The sequence below is a fragment of the Anser cygnoides genome, chromosome 1 (genome assembly GCF_040182565.1).
Source record: "Anser cygnoides isolate HZ-2024a breed goose chromosome 1, Taihu_goose_T2T_genome, whole genome shotgun sequence".
NCBI lineage: Eukaryota > Metazoa > Chordata > Aves > Anseriformes > Anatidae > Anser > Anser cygnoides.
In genome coordinates, this window is record NC_089873.1 from 37,076,256 (window position 1) to 37,097,117 (window position 20,862).

The window sequence follows — 20,862 nt, forward strand, 5'->3', positions numbered from 1 at the left end:
TCCTTTGGAAAGCTTTAATTGAAGTTCAGTAACAAAGATAAGAAGTTTGATAGGCAGTTTATTTTTTCTTTTCCCAAAAGTGCAGCAGTGAACAGGGTCCTCTGGAAGGGCACTTTCTAAACAAATGTTCAAACAGCAGAAACTAAGTACGCTTACAACATGCTACAGCAAAGTATGCTCACATACAGAGAAAAGGAATACGAATAAGATTCACTTTAATTGAATCATAACAAAACTGACAGCTGTTTCATTATGAGGAAATGTATAATCAGTCTCAAACTTAAGTTGATTGCTTGAAGAGGTATTGCACCTGTTTTGTGTGTTTCCATGCATGTCCACATTACAGCTTTATTCCCCAAACAGAAGTCCAATTTACTGAGCCTGTGCTGGGTAAACATGTACTAGCTGTATTGATTTATGCTGAAGTGATGATACAGAATGTGTTTCTTGTTTCAGGGTAACGTCAAAGTTATTAACTGTATTTCTCCCTGCATAGTATCTGCTTTACCGCATCAGATCATTGAAGTTCACAGCTCTGCTTTTGATAATAATGACTTATAAAAAAAATAAATCACATTTTACTTAAACACAGCTCTGTACTGGTAAGGCCCCTTCATTTAACACAAATGCCTTCCGTAACAAGGTACAGACACAGCTACGATCAAATAGCATAAGAAATTGAATATCCAGGAAGACCATTTAGCTTTAAATCCATTTGGTTGGGAATTAGATCTGGCTGCAAGTTAAAATTCCTTCATGATATGTATTTTTTTAATTGTCAGGGATAAGAATTAATACTGTTCATTCAGGACTGTTAGAATACTTAGAATTAATAATTCCTGGAAATAAACACTAGACAAGTCACAAGAAACTCCTCCAAAAGTAACGGAAGCCAGGCAGATGTTGGTTCCTGTTCTCCCTTCAATTCATTGTATGTTTTTAAGCCTCTATCAGAAGTGAGAGTAAAGTTATTTTCTTGAATAGCTAATTCTCTTCTTTTTGGTTAAGAAAGGCCTAATTTCATTCTAAAATTGAGTTTATAGTATGACATATTACCTACAACAGATTTCAGGTATAGTGTGGTTCTGAGTGCAGAAGGAAAGTTATTGAGTCTAGTTACAGATAAAGTCGTACCCAAATTAGCACTTGTACTATCTGCATAAACCTGTGAATAATTTGTCTCATCACACATGCTGAATAGTCTATATCAATTCTACTGTCAACTTTCATGTCATTTATTAGCCAAAAAGTAAAACTTTCAAAAGGAAAAGTTTGCTTACTATGGCTTTAGATCACTTTAAGAAAAGTGAGTGTATGTTATTTATTTGTACCCACAACAAAGATTTTTCTTCTATTCAGAAGCATCATAATGAAATCATTACTTGCACTGAAACTTAACAGAAGTATAAACTTTACATACGATCTCCTCGATTTGATAGAGCTATTGAGGGTTTAACATAAACAGTGTATTTTGTACCAGCCTCCACACAGCTACCAATATGAAGTTTAAACAAAGACCAAGTCTAACTTGCCAAAATTATGTGAGCAAAACACTATGTAAATGAACTTTAGGTTTAGCTCAGGATACAAGAAAATACTTGAGCATGAAAAACTTTGGTTTTGTTTTTAAAGACAAAACAGAGTCTGAAGCAAACTGATGGGCGATACTAAGGCTTGAGAAACAAAGAGAAAAGGATAAAGCTACCAATTGTAATGGAGGAAAAAAAACCATCCTGAGTAGCTGAAAGCATGCAAATAGTTTGAGAGTATCCAAAAATCTCAGCATTGATACAGATGCTTCAGCTGAGAAACTACCTTTTTCCAGTAATTTTCCTCCAAATATTTGGTCACTTTAAAGATTTGAAACAGTGAGCTGAATTTGAAATAAAAGCTCTAAGTAGGGCTTTTAAAAGCTTGAGTAAAACCTTACCATCACAGAAGTTTGCAACTAAACTACATGAAAGGCAACTTCTGTGCTTCAGAATCAAAAGCAAGGAAAGCTCATATGATTTTACTGTAGCACTGTTTTTGTCCTGTGTGTGGATCTGTATCAGGGTATCTCCGCAGTTCTGATATTGTCATACTTGTTGCCTGATCATTTTTTGCCCCCTTGGTAAAAGGTTTTGTGTGACAGAAACTGAAAACACCGTGCTCTCTCTTTAGAAGATCTAAAATAGCTGGCTAAAAACTAGAGTTGCGCCACAGTTTGTTTGACAAGGGAAAGACCATTTTGCCTGATAATACAGTTGATTTGCACACAAGCAACATGAACTTTGAACTTGTGTTTCAAATAACACAATGTTTCTAGAAGGTGTTTCACTAATGAACCTATACAGAAGTTCTACACTAACTCAAGTTCAGGTGTTTCTCAAGATTCAGAAAGATACTCAAGTTTGGGTACAAGTGACAGCTGCATTTCAGATAAGCCTAATCAGAAGGTTGAAAAGTCAACACCACCCTTCCAAAGGGAAACCAAATGATAACACACTACAGTTAGATGTCTACTGTGCACTCCTTTGATGTGAAGGCCACTTACTGCAGATTGCGTAGTTATGTCTCAACCAAAAAGCAGCTCTCTCTACAAAGAACTTAAACTGCCTAAAATAGCCCCCTTACCTTAACTTCTAGCGAACAGTGATTTTAGTTTTCTCTCAAAATAATTTACCTTCAAGAATCTAATGACTTGTTAGACAATTCAAGACATTTGGAGGTTAGAGATCAACTCTACTGTGGTGCCCTGTTCTGTGTTTTAGTATTACTTCTTTCCGTGTACTGAAATAGATTTAACAGCTCAAAACACAGGCACGCTTATTTGAATACTTGTTAGTCTCTGTTTTGATTAACACACTAGGAAACCTATATTAAACCCTAAGTTTTTTCAGTAGTACATATTAACCCATTCCAGCATTTCAAACTAGGAGGCTGAAATTACATTCTTGTTTGCAAGCTACCAAAGCAAATCTACAAAATTCACTGGTCTCATTTAAAGTGGTCTTATTGAAAGAGGATATTTTGCATACTGATTTTAGACTGCAAGAGATACTTGCTAGTCAGATCCTACAGTTTTGACTAATGCCTTCCCTATGCTATTTTGGGCTAGGTTGCTATTGTCATTAACAGCTTTGAGCTCAACACAGGAAACCTATCATTAAACATAGCCTTCAGGAACGTGTGTGACACTGAATATAGGTGAGCATTACTGTGCAATAGCTCCTGCCTATCTAACCCAACTCAAATATGCATTTATTGACTTTTAGAACAAAAACGGTTCAGATTCGTAGGCCATAGATTCACCTCTGTGCCTGTGATATGAAAAGGTACTTAAAAGACAAAGGTGGTAATCAAATATCTGAGCAAGACAGGTTAGCTGTGTCTAATGATTTAGAGTTACAGTTCAGCTGTAAAATATACATATTGCACAAGGCAACCAGCTAAAGACAAGGGTTTTCTTCCAAACAGGGTTTGAATAGCCCATCAGAAGTCTTCCAGCTGCGATCAGTGAGAGTTTCAGAGACAGACCTGCTGCAATCACTGGAGAAACTGGTCAGTGGGAGCTGATTGCAAGAGGCTCTTAAATGCTTCATAAGGACTGTGCAGAAAACCTCCGAGCCCGAACACCGTGATTGCTGAACATAAGCCGTGGGTCAAACCTGTACCTGTAGAAAGGAACAGCGTGAGTTACACTTAGTCTACAGTAACAGTCATTTCTAGAAATAGCTGATCTCTAAAATAGGTCCAATATAATGCTACACGAATAGTTCCTCTGCTGGTATCTAATAGGTAGAGAGACTGTCTCTACCGTATGCTGAATTATAACGATGCATAGTTAAGGAGTTGATAAGAAAAATAAATACGAGCTATATAAATAAATAAATTATTTATATATATATATATATATAAATAAATAAATACAACATACCAACAGCATATTGGTATGTATAACATTAAGCATTCACGAGATGCATTTGCTGCCTCAAATTACAGATTTATGTGGCACAACTGTAAGAACATTTTAAACAGTGCTTAGAAAAGCTTCAGTCCAAATGAGTACTGACTGAATTTTGACATAAGCAGCAAGAATTACTTACCACAGCTGTCTAATACATACAGCTTAGGTCCTGCAATAAAATATTTTTTGCTAACAGTACCTCCAGGAATAATCAAAGTAAGTATTTGGAAAATTCCTGCCTATGGAAATATGCAGAGCTTTTCATTGCTTGCAGGCAAGTCTGAAGTCACTTGTGTCTGACTACCCAGAATAGCTGTATGCTTACAGCTATGCTAAGTCAGTGGCTGACAAGATTAGAATAGTAGAATTAATACCATAAAGTTATATTTTGTAGGTTAAATTACAATAGAAGTTAAGTATTTAAGAAATATAAGCATCAAGAAGCCATTTCTATTAAACAAAAGCATGTATGTTGGTGATATTCTCTCTCATCATAAATACCTTCTATGCAGAATTTCGTATATATATTTTAAAGTACATTATTATACTTAAAAGTATTATGAGTTGATACAGTGTTTACCCAGGATCAAAGACTCCAGGTGTACGGCAAGTTGCTCCTGAACAGGACTGCAGCATCATTAATCGATAGTTCATCTTCTCTAGAATTTCTTGATCAATTGTTTTAGCAATGTTGTTGATCTGGTGTGGATCTGCAGTCAAGTTATATACTTCCACAAACACCTGTTGAATATAGACAGGACAGTGTGTATGTAAAGCTAAAGTTTTGTTAGAGTTTTTTTTTTTTTTTTAAAGGAGTATTTTAGGTGGGTGCAAAACCATCTGCTACAGTACAGATCTTTTTAACACCTGAAGGACCCTGTCTTAAGCCTACAATTCCAGAGGAAAAGGCCATGGAGAAGGTGGCTGTTTTTTCATTAACGGATCTCAAAATACGATTTCCTGACAATCATATCACCACTGTATGCTCATCATGTACTTCCAGCTGTCAAAACTCAGACACATCTTAACTGCATGTACAAAACATGCTGAATACAAATAATAACCTTAATAAAAAAAGCTTTTGTTGTGTGTACGTACTTTGAGAACTTCATTTGTCTAGACAACTTTGGGGTATATTTGTTTCTTGGTACATTAAATCTCTAAACTAGTCTGTGGGACAAACAGTAGTCAAACATATCTCAAAAAATTCAGCTGGAGTTTTGTCTGTGCTGCAGTAGGAGCTGTGATTGCAGATGATAACTATTAACACTGACTCAGTTGTGTCTAACTTCGATAAGATGCATCAGGACAGACTCTGGTTGCAAGCTTTCTTATAAGGTTCACTGCAAGGTCTCAAACACTACTTCACTGCATCTTTCCAATATTGTTAGCCTTAATTTAGCTGACCCAGGTAAGCTGAGTGACCCAGAAATTCAGCCACCAATGAAGTGCAGAATCTGCTATCTTTATTTCCTATACAGTCTTTTTTTGCTGTCTGCCTGCAAAAACACACCTTGTGGAATTGGCTGTCCTGCTTTAAGTTGTTTCTTGCAGATTACCAGACGTGTGGCAGCATGATATTGGGAATACCTGATTTACTGCACATCTGCTGACAATGCAACTTATTGAATTTGTGATCCTAACACTTGCCTCAAACTCAATGTGCTCTCTGGAACAACCGTTTGCAAATGGGCACAAGTAACAATCAGCCCTGAGACTCACCAGCTTTAGCACATACAGCTGGTGCTCCGCAAGTGAGATGTGAACAGTTTCTGAACAGACAACTACGTCCCATACAACCAAATAACTTAAGCTAACAGCAGAGACTTTTCTCAAAGTTGTAACAGACTTTTGGCCATAACAGGCAAACACGTGAGCAACAGAAGAGATAATTAGCCTGAGGCTTCTGTTCAAGGAAAAGAGTTGCAGTTAAACATAAGAACAGCAGAGTACAATGCAACAGAAAATGCTGTACAGAGGAATCTGTCACATGGAATTAGGGCAAAAATGGGAACTGAATCCAGCCTCAAAACAGCTCCCCCATAGGGTGTTAAGTAATACCAGGAAGCAAAAGTGATAGTTAGGCTATTCCCGTGCTGCCCTCCCACCTGCCTCCCCATCTCACCACAAAGTTTTGGTCAAACATTCTCATCAGTAGTTAAATACTTTAGCACTGCTTGCAGGGCAAGCGGTAATCTGCTTTTCAGATTACTTTATGCAAATGCTGAGAGCAGACAGGACTGTGGGCAATCACTCGCACAGCTGTGAACAGCTAAGGTCTGTTAGAGACTCACCTCCCGGTCATCAAACTCGCAGTACTGCAGATCCCAGGAAGTTGACATCGTCCTTACACAAGCGTATGTGTTGTTATAGGAGTCTTCACAGACGCAGTCCGGGAAGCAGTGCTGTGAAGTAAGCAGTTCACAAATACTTGAGGTCACGGAAAAATAAAGATGAACTAGCAATCCTTTCCCTAGAGCCTATACCAGCTCAAGCCAAATGCAGTTAATTAATGAGCACCTGGATCTTAGCCTAACAAGTGTCCACTGGGGATGTTAAGCAAAGGTCAGCTCTTCTTGAGGAAGTGTTGTTAATGAAGTCACTGTGATTAAATGCATTTTGTCTGGGAAGCTTGTGTATGCACACTAAAGAGTACAGCACAAAACGAACTACTAAATACACCACAAAATGAATGCTTTCCTTAAAGGAAACTTTGATTCAGAAAGCAGGTAGTGACTTAAAAAGCTGTAAGATTGTACTGTGTGACAAGCCACTGGAACTCTAGAAGGAAGATGTCGCTGCCAGCCATTTTGTCCAGTCCACTCCTTTCTGGCTATTTCTTCCGCCCACAGGCCCCGTAGATTCCCACTAAAAGGGCAACTGTTCTGTATGGTCATGTGGACACATCACTTCCGCATCGCTGGATGTCTCCCTGATTCTTAAATGCTGCGCAGCACCTACAGAGCTAGCCCCTGCTTACCAAGACACTGGAAGCTTGCTTCTAGAACCAGGTTAGCCCACAGAACATTCAGAGCTTTAAGTCAGCTGCTATTTTCTAATATTAAACAAATCTTGCCCTACTTACTGTGACACCAGGTCCTAGGCCAGGACAGGTAGGATCACTGCCGTTATATCCTTCTCCTTGGTACTCCACCAAGAAGTCTGATCTCCATGTCACATTTTTGTCTCCTCTCTAGGACAAGAGGTTAACATGACTTAATATTCACTGAACTGTGAAAGAGAAGAAATGTTCCATGCCTGGGAAAATAAATTCTATTCACTGCTTAAAAGGCAGTTTGAGTCATGGTCCCTAGTTTGAGTCAATCTTAAAATAATATTCAGTCTTAGGTTAGAATGCCTTGGGTAGCTAGAAGACAAGGATTCAATCAAAGAACCCTAAACCTTTATAATAAGGGTACTAAAGTACCATCTTCAAGTTATAAAGGGATCAATCATGCAGCAGTACAAAACACAAGCCACATGGCTAGAAACTACTGTATTACAGACAAGATCCCTGTAACAAGGCTGTTTCTCTTTCTCTTTGATTTATATCAGATGACCACAACAGATGGAAAAAGATAGCCTTAGCGTAAAAGATAAACAGCTTTAAGAAGCAACTAAGTTTTAAGCTGCTCTATTTGTAGACGCATTTTAAAAGATAGAGTGGGGGAAAGAATTATAAGGTTAATATACAGCACCATCACAGATATAAGCAGTGAAACAACGAGTTTCACATTTTTGCTTGTCGGAGTTTAAACTAGATACCTTTTATATGCTTCCATCTAATGAACAGCTTAAGGTTGGGATACAAGGTTTTAATAGCAAAGCACTGTTTTAAATCTAGATGATCTCCCACATTTCCAAGTAAGCTGTCTTCAATTTATAGACTAAATTTAATTAAAACTAAAAGGATCAACTACAAGCAGCTTTATTTAAGTAGGCTTCTGCTCGCATAGTGGAAAGGTCAGGTTCACTTTATGAAACCACCTGCATTTTTGCAGAGTTTTAGGGGGAACCACTAGTTCTGCTGAAAACTGAGGCAAACCAAAGATGTCAGTAAAAACAGCCTGCTTTTCTCTCATGTCTATACTGAAAAATCCTAAGGAAAAGGCAAACGATGGTGCAAACTGGAAATACCATACAGCCTTCATAATAGGAAGTTCTTTATGTACGGCAGGATTAGCCAAAGGATGACAAGTTTTGGTTACAAAACAACCACAAAGCTGTAGTGCTTATCACAATATACCTGCATGTAAACAGCATACCAACACCCCCTCTCCCTCCCCGCAAGCTATGAATAATCTGTAAAAGTAAACAAGGGAAGAATATGAACCAGAAGTCCGTTGAAGGGAATGGTATGCACTTTGAATAACCCCTACAACAATTACTGGTTACAATCCCTGTCCATCTACTTACCAACAGCGGCAATAGTGACATTCCATCCATCTGGGTCTTATTCAAGTCGTAGCCTGCAATATCCAGAATAGTGGGACCCAAATCAATATTTGCAACAAGCATCTGCAGGGTGAGGAAAACTGTTAGTTCAGAAGAACAGAACCTAACGGATATAATAATGAGACTGCTATATTTTAGCGTTTAAGTGTATCTAAAATCACAAGTACTTAATTTTATCTTCATTGTCTAATAGAACCTGTAGAACTACAGAACCACATTCACAAGCAATGCTAGGGTCTTCAGAAAGTGATCTCCACACCTACTTTATTTCTACAGCCTGCAATTACTTAATTTTACTGATTCAAGCAAGGTTGTAGAGCTTTTTTTTTTTTTAAAATAAGGTCTTTGCATTTTCTACCACCCCATGTAGGCAATAATTTCTAAATGATATAAAGTGGGTAACTGTGAAAAAACAGAAGCAGAGCAGTATTGTCTTCACTTCTTACCTACCTTGTTTGTCTGATTTGGTTTTATCCCTGGTCCTCGAACTAGCAGTGGAACTTTGATATCAAACTCATACAGCTGCCGTTTGTCTATTGGCAAAGAAAACTGGCCTATACATTAGAAAAGGGAGAAAGTTAAATGGGTTCTTGTTTTATGTTTAGAAAGAGTCTTGTGTTACTCAATTTCCAGCAACCAATTTTAAGAAGTCAGAAGAGGTTCTTAACATCAACTACATTAACAAAGTAGAGGATATTTTGAAGCTGTCAGTTCCTGTAAGACATATCTCAAGGATTAACAGCTTAGATACCACATATTCAGCTGTGCAACTTGATGTAGAGATAGGTCTTTAAGACAGATATTTATTGGTCAACTCTACAGAGATCCTTCCTTCATTTCTATCTAATTTTAGCAGTAGACAGTAATGCTGAAAACCAACAAAACACAAACACCCAAACAAACCAAGAAATATCGCCAAACACTCCACACTGCAACTACAGAACGTTTTGTAATTCACATTGGTACTTGTCATGTCTACAGTTTTCCACAGCTGCTGTTCCCATTTTCTGGAGTGGCCACAAGAGTGACATGTTGTGTGTGATTTCTGGATCTTCTACAAACGTTCAGTAAGCAGTGAAAACCTTACCAGTATGGAAGCCGTTGTCTGATGTATAGAAGATGTATGTGTTATCCAGTTCTCCATGGAATTCCAATTTCTTCACTAGTTTCTCCACCAGGTCATCTACTGACAACAGAGTTTGCCACCTATACAGAAACAAAGCAATTCACACAAAAATGAAAAATTTAGAATAATTCTGGCTCTTAGGGCATTCATGTTGCTCTAAATTAGTAGCGTATGCACTGTAAACAGATTATTTTATTTGCAGATTCTGAAAACAAACTTCATAGATTACTATTCTGTACTTTTTGAGGCTGCAGCTTAAGATAGAAACGGACTGTTTGTCTTCAGTTCTTGTTGATTTTATTCTGCAGTGTCTGAGAAAGACGTCAAAATGATGATTACTTCTTATCTTATCTGGAGACAGCCAGGACCAACTTTGAAGCAACACAGTAACAAAGAGTCAGAGTTATCTCTTACAAGGTCATTTGTTATTAGTTCTTTATATCTAATTTTTAATACTAAAATACAAGTCTTTCAAGAATTTGATTTTCTCTAAGGGATCCTTTCTGCCTGGAAAGCACGTCAGTTATTTTGTATTATGTAGTATCAGGGTCTGTTATTCCAGGATATCTAAAAGCCTTGAACAGTCACAGGTTATTCTTTCCTTTGTCATGGGGTCTGTCATTGAGAACGCTTCCAGTAGGTCAACAATAAGACCTCTTCTCAGACTAGTATTATGCTGAATTAACTGGAGTTATTTAATTCTTAGATCCTGTTGTCTCCAGGCTTAATTTAAGATTGCTGCATAATTTTGCCTTCACATTTTATAAAGCAAGAGCCTAAAAAAAAAAAAAAAAGCCTGGTCTTCCACCTCCAAAGCAATAAGCTAATGCCTGATAACTGCTCAAAATGAAGTTTAACATTTAAAGTTACGCTAACATTTCTTTCAGAACCCTACAACGTAAACAAATACACCTCTCTTCATAGTAAGAGAACAAGCTGTATCTTCACATTCCCTCCCCACTTTCCCTAACCCCTTATAAAAAGGGAATCGAGCACTTGCCTTAGACGGTCAGAATTATTACAGATATTCCTGCCTGAAAAGATGGGACTAAGAAACAGACAGAGCCAACATTAATGAGATTAGCTGGCTGATAAATCGGTATTTCATGTACATCATATAAGAATCTGGAATTCAAGTGCTTCCAAAGTAGTGAATTGTGTCTTTTTTATTATTATTTTTGAAAGTGTATTGTGCATCGAAAGAAAAGCAGTAAAGACACCAAGCACGATGTCTTTCTATGATTTAGGAGAAAAATATTTCCAAAGTCAATTACAATTTTCTTTGCAAAAAGTAAACTCAAAGTCAGATGTGTTGAGACAAATGACACAGCTATTACAGGTAACATCTATTGTCAGACCTACTACAGCCCTTTAAAAAAAAAAAGGAACAAAAAAAACCATGAAACCAAAAACAAGACAAGTTTTGAGCAGAAATTTTAAGCAACAACAAAAAAATTCTTACCTCTTTCTATAAGCATCATCAAGAAACTGTATTGAAGAGTTAGTCATTGGAGTCTTTGCTTGTCGAATTAACCAGTGCTTGTTCTAAAGAAAGACAGATCAGGGTAGAAGAGAAGAACAAGAAAAGGTTTGTATCAGCTTTTAAACCTTTCTTAGGCTGATTACAAAATAAATCTTGTTTAGGGTAAAACAGCCACATGATTCCTGTGAAATAGCTAGGTAATACTATCAAAATGACCTGACTCCAGTTTTGGTTTACGTAAGACCTAAGTTGCAAGAGAGAACATGTTACAGCTCCATTGTGCTTGGTCCTTTGACAAAAAAATAGCTGTGAATATTTGCAAAGCAGTCCAGGAAAGAATTCATGCAAATTGCTAGGGAAGGCTCTCCCAAACAAAGTTTCAATAGCTAACAAAATTCAGGAAGAAGCCTGATACAGGTCTGATAGGAAAAAAAGTCTGAAGGATTGTGCAGCATTATAAAATTGGATATGGTTGTCAAAGTAAGGTTCTTTTGGGACTGATACTTGGGAGCATCCTAGCATAAGTTGAGAAGTGGGGAGAAATGCCTGCAATTAAGACTACCTAATTTATGGACAGGTGATAGAAAGATCGGCCACTATCAGATTCTCAGTAGCCTATGAACTCAGGGCTGGAGACTATTGAGAGAAAAACATCCCAAATTTGAGGGAAAAAACATCCCAAATTTAGTTGGATTTTTTTATTCCAGAAAGAGTGTTTCTTTGCTGAATTGTTATTATTTTTCATCCCCAAGTTTCAGAAACAGCCCTCTCCCTTCTACCCTCACCCCCCCCCCCCTTCCCCAAGTAAGAGAGATGATCAAACTCTTCATATGAAAAGTTATAGCTGCACATCCTGAAGCACCAGCCTGAACTGGGTCAGGCACTGTATAAATGCATGGGAAGGGCTGTTGTGAGCAGGCTGAAGGTTAGTATTAGTGGGGAGCAGAATAAAGGAGAAAGTCCTGTCAAGGCAACTTTACACTTTTTTGTTTACTAAGTCAGACATGATCCACTCCTCATCTCCAGCTTGAGCCTATATTTAGCTGGTCACTCCTCTCCAGAGCCTCTAGTTACGCAATTTCCCTCCTGTCACAAGTGAATGACTGAAAGGGTTCAGAAGGCTTTAAGGACTCACAATGAAGTGACTCATCTTCTGCAGTTTCCCTGTTCTGTGTTTTGCAGACCGAAGAAAAGACTTTTGGCATGGAGAACTAGTATCAGGCCCAGTTTATTTTAACTCAGTTGTATCAGACCTTGCTTGTGGCAGTTGTAAAGCAGTTCTCTGGACAGATGCTACATCCATCTTGGCAAGAAAACTGATGGCATCGTCAAGACCAAACGCCTAGGGCTTATGTGTTGGTCAGGAGTGCAAAATTAAGGACAGACATCACAACCCCCATCCCCAGCTCAGCACAAGTTCTTCAGGAAATGAAGGATCCAGCAATGTCACCTCTGCGGACACCTTTCTCAGGAGGTGGACTTGAGAAAGGTCCTCCCCAAGGCACAACTGTGCTTTGTTTCTATTGCTGTGAAATAGGAACCCCTCTTTTCTGGAGTATTTTGATATTCCTAGCTTTCTCTTTAAGTTTCAGAAACTTCACACAGCACCTTAACACCTTTGTGGATTTCAACAGACTTCATACTGATGCACTGCCCTCAAATTTGTTTCCCTGTCGAGTTTCTTTCACCAGATTATGCATAAAGCTGTCCACCTGTCCTGCTGCCTCCCTGTGTCCCGTTCTGAAAGAAAGTTTACAAGACCTTGAGACAGAACACCCCGTCTTGGCAGCAGAATCTGGACACAGCTGTGCTCCAGCTTGCAGGGACAACAATCCAAGCAAGAGAAATACCTGACACACATCTCGGTCAACTTCTCTCAGAAAAAGCTTTCTTAGACCACTCACCCAGAGTATCAAGAGCCTTGCCTGGGAAACCAGACAGCTACCTACCACTTGGTATAGTTCACTGCTGAGGATTCTAAGCAGAAAGCAGAGTACACATCACTGGCCAGCGTGATGAGAACTCAAATCCTACTCTTTATGCAGAGATTCCACCTACGCTGCTCCTTTTAGTACCTCTTGCCCACGTACTACACAAGGAAGCCAGGCAACGTTGATTCAGGTATCAAGGCTGTAAAATGCAAGACTACACAATGCGAGATTGCCCAGCAAACATTACAACATCAGCGACTTGAGGGTCTGAGCCAAAGCATACATTTATTACTATGGCAGGAATTGCACTTGCCCCAGAAAACAACGAAGCTCAAAAAAGAGCTAGGCTCGAAGATTATGACGTTACCACCTAAAGAGATGCACGCTGTTAATGACCGGAGCTCTTTTATGTCTAGGAAGATAGGCAGTGCTAGTCCATTCCTGTTGTGAAACCTAGCAAGATTGCTGCACCCACGGGTATTACCTACCAAACATGAAATGAGTCTGTCATTTTGCTTTGTATTATATAAGCACATGCAGAGCTTTTGCTTCACATAAGCGACCTCCCAAATTGTATTTTTTGGCTAGGTGCTAACTTCACTGGTCAAGTTATTTCTAGCTCACACCTTTGAAAGCATTCAGTTATTACGGTAACACAGGCTAAGAAAGTTAAGGATTTTTTTTTAATGGAAAAAAAGACTTCAAGATCAATGAAAAAGACAGAAATTCATCTGCTGCCTTCCTCTCTGCCCTTTTCCTCATACCCAGCTGTGTTCCCGACCTCCCCTGTCCCCCACCCAGCAGATGAGGAACGGGTGGCTGCAGTCAGTCCCTAACAGCATGTCTCTGCTGCTCCCTCATGCTTTTCTCTCCTCCACCACGGGCCTCTCCACAGGCTGCAGGGGAATCTCTGCTCTGGTGCCTGGAGCAGCACCTCCTCCTCCCCTCCTTCTTCAGTGACCTTGGTGCTCACACTGCTGTTTCTCACAGTTTCCTCTTCTCCTGCCTGGGAGGTGTTTTCTGCCCTTTAAGTGTATTTTCCAAGTGAAATCTTGACGTAAGTTAAACAGTGAAGTGCAGTAAGGTCTGCATTTGAGACTAATTGGACCAGAAAAATACCAAACCCCACAAATTAAATATCTCACCAGATTAACTGTTTGTGGCTTACTCTACCAATAAGCGGAAGCAAAAGCAGCAGATTAGTGTAAGCTAGACTATACACGGCTAAGTTTCCCAGCAGTGGAAGGTACTGGCCTGTGACAAACCTGTCTGAGTTTGTAACGCTAGGCTGAGCAATTCTGGTTACAAGTTATTTCAGCAAACTAGAGCCAAATTCTCAAAGACCTTTATGACCCTGGGCCCTGCAGCTCACAATTTCACAAAGCCTTCTGGCCGGCCTGATAAGCTTGTCAAGTTGGGGCAGCTTTGCTATGAGCTCAAGCAAAGGACCATCCCACCCACACGAGCAGGCACGCGCAGAAGACGGTGTTCTCATTCTTCCTCTGAGCCTTTGTGTAGCACACCACCCATGTGTTCTCCTGAACACGCTGAAGAGCAATGAAAGAACATGAAGTGCTTCAGGACAATCTGGAAACTGGACAAGGAATTAACTTTTTCCCCCACTTACCAATCATTATTCTATTAAACCATGTTATTTCTGCCACTGACTTTTTTTATTTACAAGATATCAATATGCAAAACCTAAGTCACAATAGACATACCTTACCCATAAAGGGTGATTAAAATAACCAAACAACCAGTAGTCATTGCATTGGCCTATTCTTCTGTTTAAATTTAACATGCAAGTCAGGGTCACTGCCTACTGCTCTCACAAACTAGTGGAACAACCTCACAGGGTAGCTTACCTTTCCGTGAATGTTGAAATTGCTGTTTCTTGGCGCACTGACGTTCTGAAAGCTGTTCTTGTACTGTGGCGCAGCTGTCCAAGGCGAGTGTGGTGCTGGGGTTGAGATCATCATGAAGAAAGGTTCAAAATTAGATTTGTACTCCAAGAAGTCCAATGACATGTTGGCCTGTGAAGAGTTTTGTTGAAGAAAATAAGTCGTAACTTCAAAGGTAAAATGTACTCAAAAAACCCAAACTAGGCATGCAAAACAGTTAGAGCTTGGTAGTACCGGGAACGTTTACGCCACTTCAGAAGCTTATTACTTGCCCATCTACAAGCATCCAAAACAGCAGCTCCCAATAAAATAAAACCAAGTGCTAAATTCTTTGTCCCACATCTCTGAACAGCATTCTGCTTTAGACCTTTACATTATTTAGGCCTGGAAAGCTCAAAAGGATGCAAAGGATGACTCCAGCTTCTCACGCCACTGCACCTACTCCATGTCTCAACAAAATCCACTTGAAGCCTCCTGTCACTGAGTAAAATTGCAAATTCAATATAGTCTGAGTCTTTGAGGCTCTCAGAATGCCATCTCATGCCTGACAGATCACAGTCTGTCAGATTCAGTTGTCTTATGAAGTAGCAAAAGTTCTGAACAAGTTATTTTGCTCCACTGTTTATAGTGTATGCTCACGATGCAGTCAACTCCTACTCTCTAAGGGGTGCCACATCTGTGCTGGTGAAACCAGAAGCTCTACGGTGAAGCACAGTGCCAGGTTCCTACCACTCATGCCAAGTCATTGTACTTTCATTTTCACTTCAGTCTATGTCCAACTTCAAGTAGCCAGTTCGAGGAGACTGAGTTTCATTTCAGCTTTAACTTCTAAGATTGACTGGGGGAAGGCTTCGAAGATACTACTTGCTGGTGAGTTCTCCACTATTCAGATCCTGCAATGTTTTCTTTTCCTGTCTGATTAGTATATCCCTGAGATTTCCTTCTCATCCTCTAGATGAAAGGAAACACTAGGAATTTCCTGCTAATACAACCTCCTCTTCCTTCCTCCTAACTTCCACAGCTAAGCAACAGGGTCTGGACTTCAAGTATGTAACTACAGATTTAAGGGAGGATAAGAACTGTGTGAAGGAGGCAAACTCAGAACTAGTCTGAGCTAGTTAGGAGCTTAAACTGCAGTAGACAGATCCAGGTGTTCAGATTCTTAATACTACACTTCATCACCTGGATGTCCTTAGGACAAGGAGGTTGCTCATCCCATCAAGCAACACAGGAACTTCGCATAAGCTCCTTAAGCTTTTTCCTGGTGGTCTCTATTGCCACACATCTGGCAGCAGAGGTACGGTGTGCAACACCCACACAGAGAATTGAACTCAAACGCTAATTTGAAATGATGAATACATATTTGGTAACTGTAGGCAGAAGTTAGAATGCAACACACTGAAAATCATCATATACTGCTGTATCGACAGGCAACCCACCACAGCTAAGAAGTTTATGAGCAATCTGTCGGTTGAAATGCTTATGAGCTACTGAAGGATCAGTAAGACTGATACAATGCCAGTAACAGAACAGTTAACTCACTTCTGGCTTATCAATTCCAATCTAGCTTTAGCCACTGTAAATCTAAATTTAATCAGACAGCTGTTACATGCCCTAAGAAACATCAATCATTTCTGTCCCTAGTAAGCAGTTGTCTAGGTTTAAAAAACTGGTAATGAACCTCAGAGTCTCAACAGAAGACCACAAACTTACTTCTTCAGGAGACTTCAGGGAAGAGTTTTCCTGAGCATGCAAGCTCTCAGGAATGCCAATTAACATAACTGTAACAGAACACTAACTTAAGACTCCAGCTTTTGCAGGGAGATGAGGGGGTGGAAGCAACAGAAAAAAAACACAAAACAAAATCCAAGGTACTTGCTAAACAGGGCCTCAAGAGAACTAAAACTAACTCTTACAACTTTCCTTTAAGTATTTTATTATCTCTGTTAACTTTCTTAATTACTTTTCTTTGTCTCAAAAGGACAAAAAGGCTAAAGGCTTCCCTGGTTGGCAACACATTTTGGCAGAAAAGTTGCCCTCACGGTCCATGGTGCATTAATTAGCCTTTGATATGCCTAAGTTATCTGTTTGATGTAGTTAAGGGTGACAAGACACTGACACATTGTAATACCTACCAAACAGAACAGCACGAAGTTACTTTTACATGCTTAATTTCCTACTGAAATTTTGGTGCAATTAATCTGTTACAGAAGTTGAGTACTATAATGAAATACATCCTTCTGTGAAGTAATTTAAGACATGGCTTGTATCCATCACGTTCCTCACGTACCACAGCAGTCATTAGTAACCTCGCACTGAGGTTACTGGTAGCAAATGGACAGTTGAAACCAATTTCCTTTTCACACCTCATGTGCACGAACGTGTCATTTTTAAATTCACACAATCTCGTGTGAATCTTGTTTTGCTGGTTAATGTCTGCTTATGACCATGACCGCACAATCATGCAGTATTTATGAACTAACGAATCGCCATCCCCAGCCCCCCCTCAAGCCCCCAGCATGAGACATTATCTGGTCATAAGTAGCTTTTGTGACACAGACGTTGTGAAATTTCTTACCAGTACATCTGTCAGATAATCTACGCTGTAGTTTTCACCATGTCTTCGTGCTTTGCCATTTACTGAAAGAGTATAGTTGTAGTACTTGGAATTTTTCTCCTGTGAAAAAAGAAAAGTTACACGCATTTTTCTACAGAGCAACACTGATTACTTAGAATAATCAAGAAGAACTCCCAACAAGCATTCATCAAATATGTTACAAGCATTTGTCACAAGGACAGCCCAAGAATTCTCAAAACTGGTCCCCAACAACAGCACATATCGCAGTTATCTTACACTGCTTTGGCTTTACAAATTGGGGTTTTCCCCAGACATCTGAGTAGGAGCAGTCCTTGTGAAAGCCAACGGACTGACATGAAGTAGAGAAAAGACAGTAAGATTTATGTTAAACTGTTAGATGCTGTGGCTGCTGTTTCAGGACCAGCAAAGTTAGAACAGGAGTTGGATTCCAAAGTTACCAAAATTAAGTATATTAAAAACAAGTCACATACCAAAGCATACCAAAAACTCCATCCAGGAGGGACATGGCCAACTCCCCCTGCATCCTCTGCTCCATACTGAAAAGAGACAGGCCATGACTCAGTTTCTGTTATCATGAATAAAAGCTAGAAGTTACATTTCATATTCATGTGCTTTATTCAACGTTAGTCAGAAATCCAAATAAGCCAAATTCAACTTCAGAAGGAATATATCTACTCGTACATAAGAGTGTATGTACAGCCTGTTAAAGAGATAAGGGTTAAGGTAACTAACCTATTAGGGATTCACCAATAAAATTTAAACTTTAATCCCTCTTCTACTCTGCACGTGAATGTATGCAGAAATCCTACAGAACACACAATAAATCACCATGTAATAAGATATGATCAAAACATGCAACGAGACAGTCTCGGGTTTTGTGCTAACAGTTCAGAAGAGATTAAAGATGACTTCACATAAACCAACAGCCTCCATCATCCTGCCTGAAGAGCTGGTGTGAACTTAAAGCAGTGCTAGCTGCTGTCGTCTTAGTGCCAAATGATCCACAACAACCAGCCCTGAAGCCAGCAAAAAGGAAACCAATGGCTGAACCAGTGCCAAATTTAAAACAGAAGATGCCTCAGAGCAACACAGCACGTCTTCTCAGTGCTGTCCTCTGCCATCTACATGGCTCCCCTTACTGCAGGGACAGGAGATTATGCTGAGTCAAGGGATGCTCAAAGGAAGCCAAACAAGCCTTCCTTCCTCTAGTCACATCAGTAAGTTCAGTAGACTTGTGCCTGGCAATGAACATTCACGTTCCATTATTTTATTATACCACTGTTTTCCACCAAGAGATGCAAGGAAAATAATGCTGTTAAGAACTCTATGTCATCTAGCTCCAAATACAACTCCATCACACAAGAACCACACCTCATCTTAGATTATTAGTGATGAATTTTAAAGCTTACCATAAACTACTGTGAACCACAGTTCAAAGGAAAAATACAGGAAAATTCACAGGAAAAATACAAGAAGTGCATGCACACACAAGTAATTTAATAAAAAGTGTGGAGTAACCTCTGCAGAGAGCTCCACTAATCCCAGTGAGTTTACTTCAGTGAACTTTTAATATTTAAAATAGCACATTAACTGCTAAAAAGAAAGTAGTCCTGATTCAAGGAGATACATCAGGAACAGTGAGACAGACCTATTTTTGTCTTCAAGTAAAACTGTTCTAACACCTATGGTGCTGGCCTGATAGCATTCTTCATAGATACTACATGACAGTCATTTATTTCCTACAGTCTAAAATGAATCATCTCTAGCAATTAACACATCTGAACACACTGAAAAAAACCTTTGGATCCTTTCACAATCAACTTTTAAAAACATTCAGGGAACTAAGAATCTGACTTTAAGTTAAGTTCCAGATTTGAACTTTGCATCTTATTTACCCTGTTTCAGTAGAGAAAATTGTTTATCCAAGTATCCATTTTAAATATTTTGGGAATACATCATTATGAATACAAAAATCACTGAATATTTTAGAAATGTATACAAACAGTAGAAACATAAGCACATAATACCTCATTCAAATACTTTCCAGCGAAGAACGTTTGATAGCCACACATAGATTTGAGCAGGGCTGGGAAGGTATACGGCTCTTGAATCTTCTGCCATGATTTGCTGCTACAGTTTCCTTCCAGAGTGTTATTGACAACGTGATGATTATGAGGGTATTTTCCTGTTAAAATGCTAGCACGACTGGGACAGCAAAGTGCACTGGGAACATACTGGAAAAAAAGCAGGATGAAAAGATACATGATTGATATTGTGGAATATTTTTTTTCCTTTAAATTTACAGGTTTGAAACATCAGACAATAGGTTGATTAAGAAGTTCAAGGGCTTTAAAACTGCACAAGATATTATATTCTCCTTTTTGGAGGCAAAGAATTACACCCCAACTATTTTCACTAGTGAAACGCTGCATGTGAAACCAGTTTTTTGTTTCTCCAGCATACGGCCTCCACCCCCATCCCCTGTATCACAAATACTACTTACCAGTTGATTCACTACATTACTTTAGCCATGATGTATTAGAATATTGAATATTGAAGCGTGTTATCAACGCACAGAAAGCTAAAAGTTTTAAGTAGCTTTTTTTAAAGCTTCTTAGATTATAATAAAAATACTTACCAGGCAGTTTTACCTCACTGGCTAAGGAAGTTAACCCAGAGTACTTTTAGGAAGTGAAATTTTCCCCTGTAAGACTGAGCGTGGCTTTCAGCTACATATATTTTGAGACGTAAGAGTAGTTAGGTATTAAAGAAACCAGACACGTACATACGGATTTGTAGAAGTTCACAGGCTCTGAAATTGTGGATTAAGCACAGACACACACACGTGAGGGGCCCCGAGAGGTAACGCAAACACTCACCGCGTTCACGAAGGTGACTCCCATCTGCGCGATGAGCGCGTTGGTCTTCTTCAGGGGGGTCTGCAAGAGAGGTGAGGGCGCCGTGAGGCCGCAGCCGGGTGCCACCAGACGCCGACAGGGCCGGGCCCAGCTCCCACAGCCGCCCTGCGCCCGCTTTCCCCCTGCCCTCACGCGGGTGACACCAGCCCGCCGGGGGACGCCGCGTTTTCTGCCCCACGGTGCCGAAGCCCCGCTCCCCTCAGGGTTTACCACAAGCTCCCCCCCGCCGTGCCGGGCTCACCATGCCGCCCAGGAAGACGTCCTGGTCGTCGGTGAGGACGAGCACCACGTTGGGCCTCCGCGCCGCCTGCGCCAGGCTCAGCACCAGCAGCGCGGCCAGCACCAGCCCCCGGGCCGCTGCTGCGGGAGCAGGAGGGGACATGGCGGCGAGGTGCTGAGGGGAGCCGAGGGGAGCGGAGCTGAGGCTGCCGAGCCCCGGGGAGCACCGCGCGGCCCCGCCCCGCCCCCGGCAGATGAGCGGCGGAGCGGGGGGCGGGTCG

The 20,862-nt window shown here is 40.1% G+C and overlaps 1 protein-coding gene across 1 annotated transcript; it reads right to left on the minus strand.

Annotated features, from left to right (window-relative positions):
• Positions 1 to 20,837, minus strand: GNS (glucosamine (N-acetyl)-6-sulfatase). Its single transcript, XM_066992549.1, has 14 exons — positions 20,604 to 20,837; positions 20,324 to 20,383; positions 19,472 to 19,678; positions 17,915 to 17,980; positions 17,424 to 17,522; positions 14,810 to 14,977; positions 10,993 to 11,075; positions 9,492 to 9,610; positions 8,855 to 8,958; positions 8,366 to 8,467; positions 7,035 to 7,142; positions 6,244 to 6,354; positions 4,530 to 4,690; positions 1 to 3,656 (listed from the first exon to the last, which is right to left on the minus strand). The coding sequence occupies exons 1-14, from the start codon at positions 20,742 to 20,744 to the stop codon at positions 3,581 to 3,583; spliced, it is 1,605 nt and encodes a 534-aa protein (XP_066848650.1). The 5' UTR covers positions 20,745 to 20,837; the 3' UTR covers positions 1 to 3,580.
• Between the last annotated feature and the right edge of the window lie 25 nt (positions 20,838 to 20,862).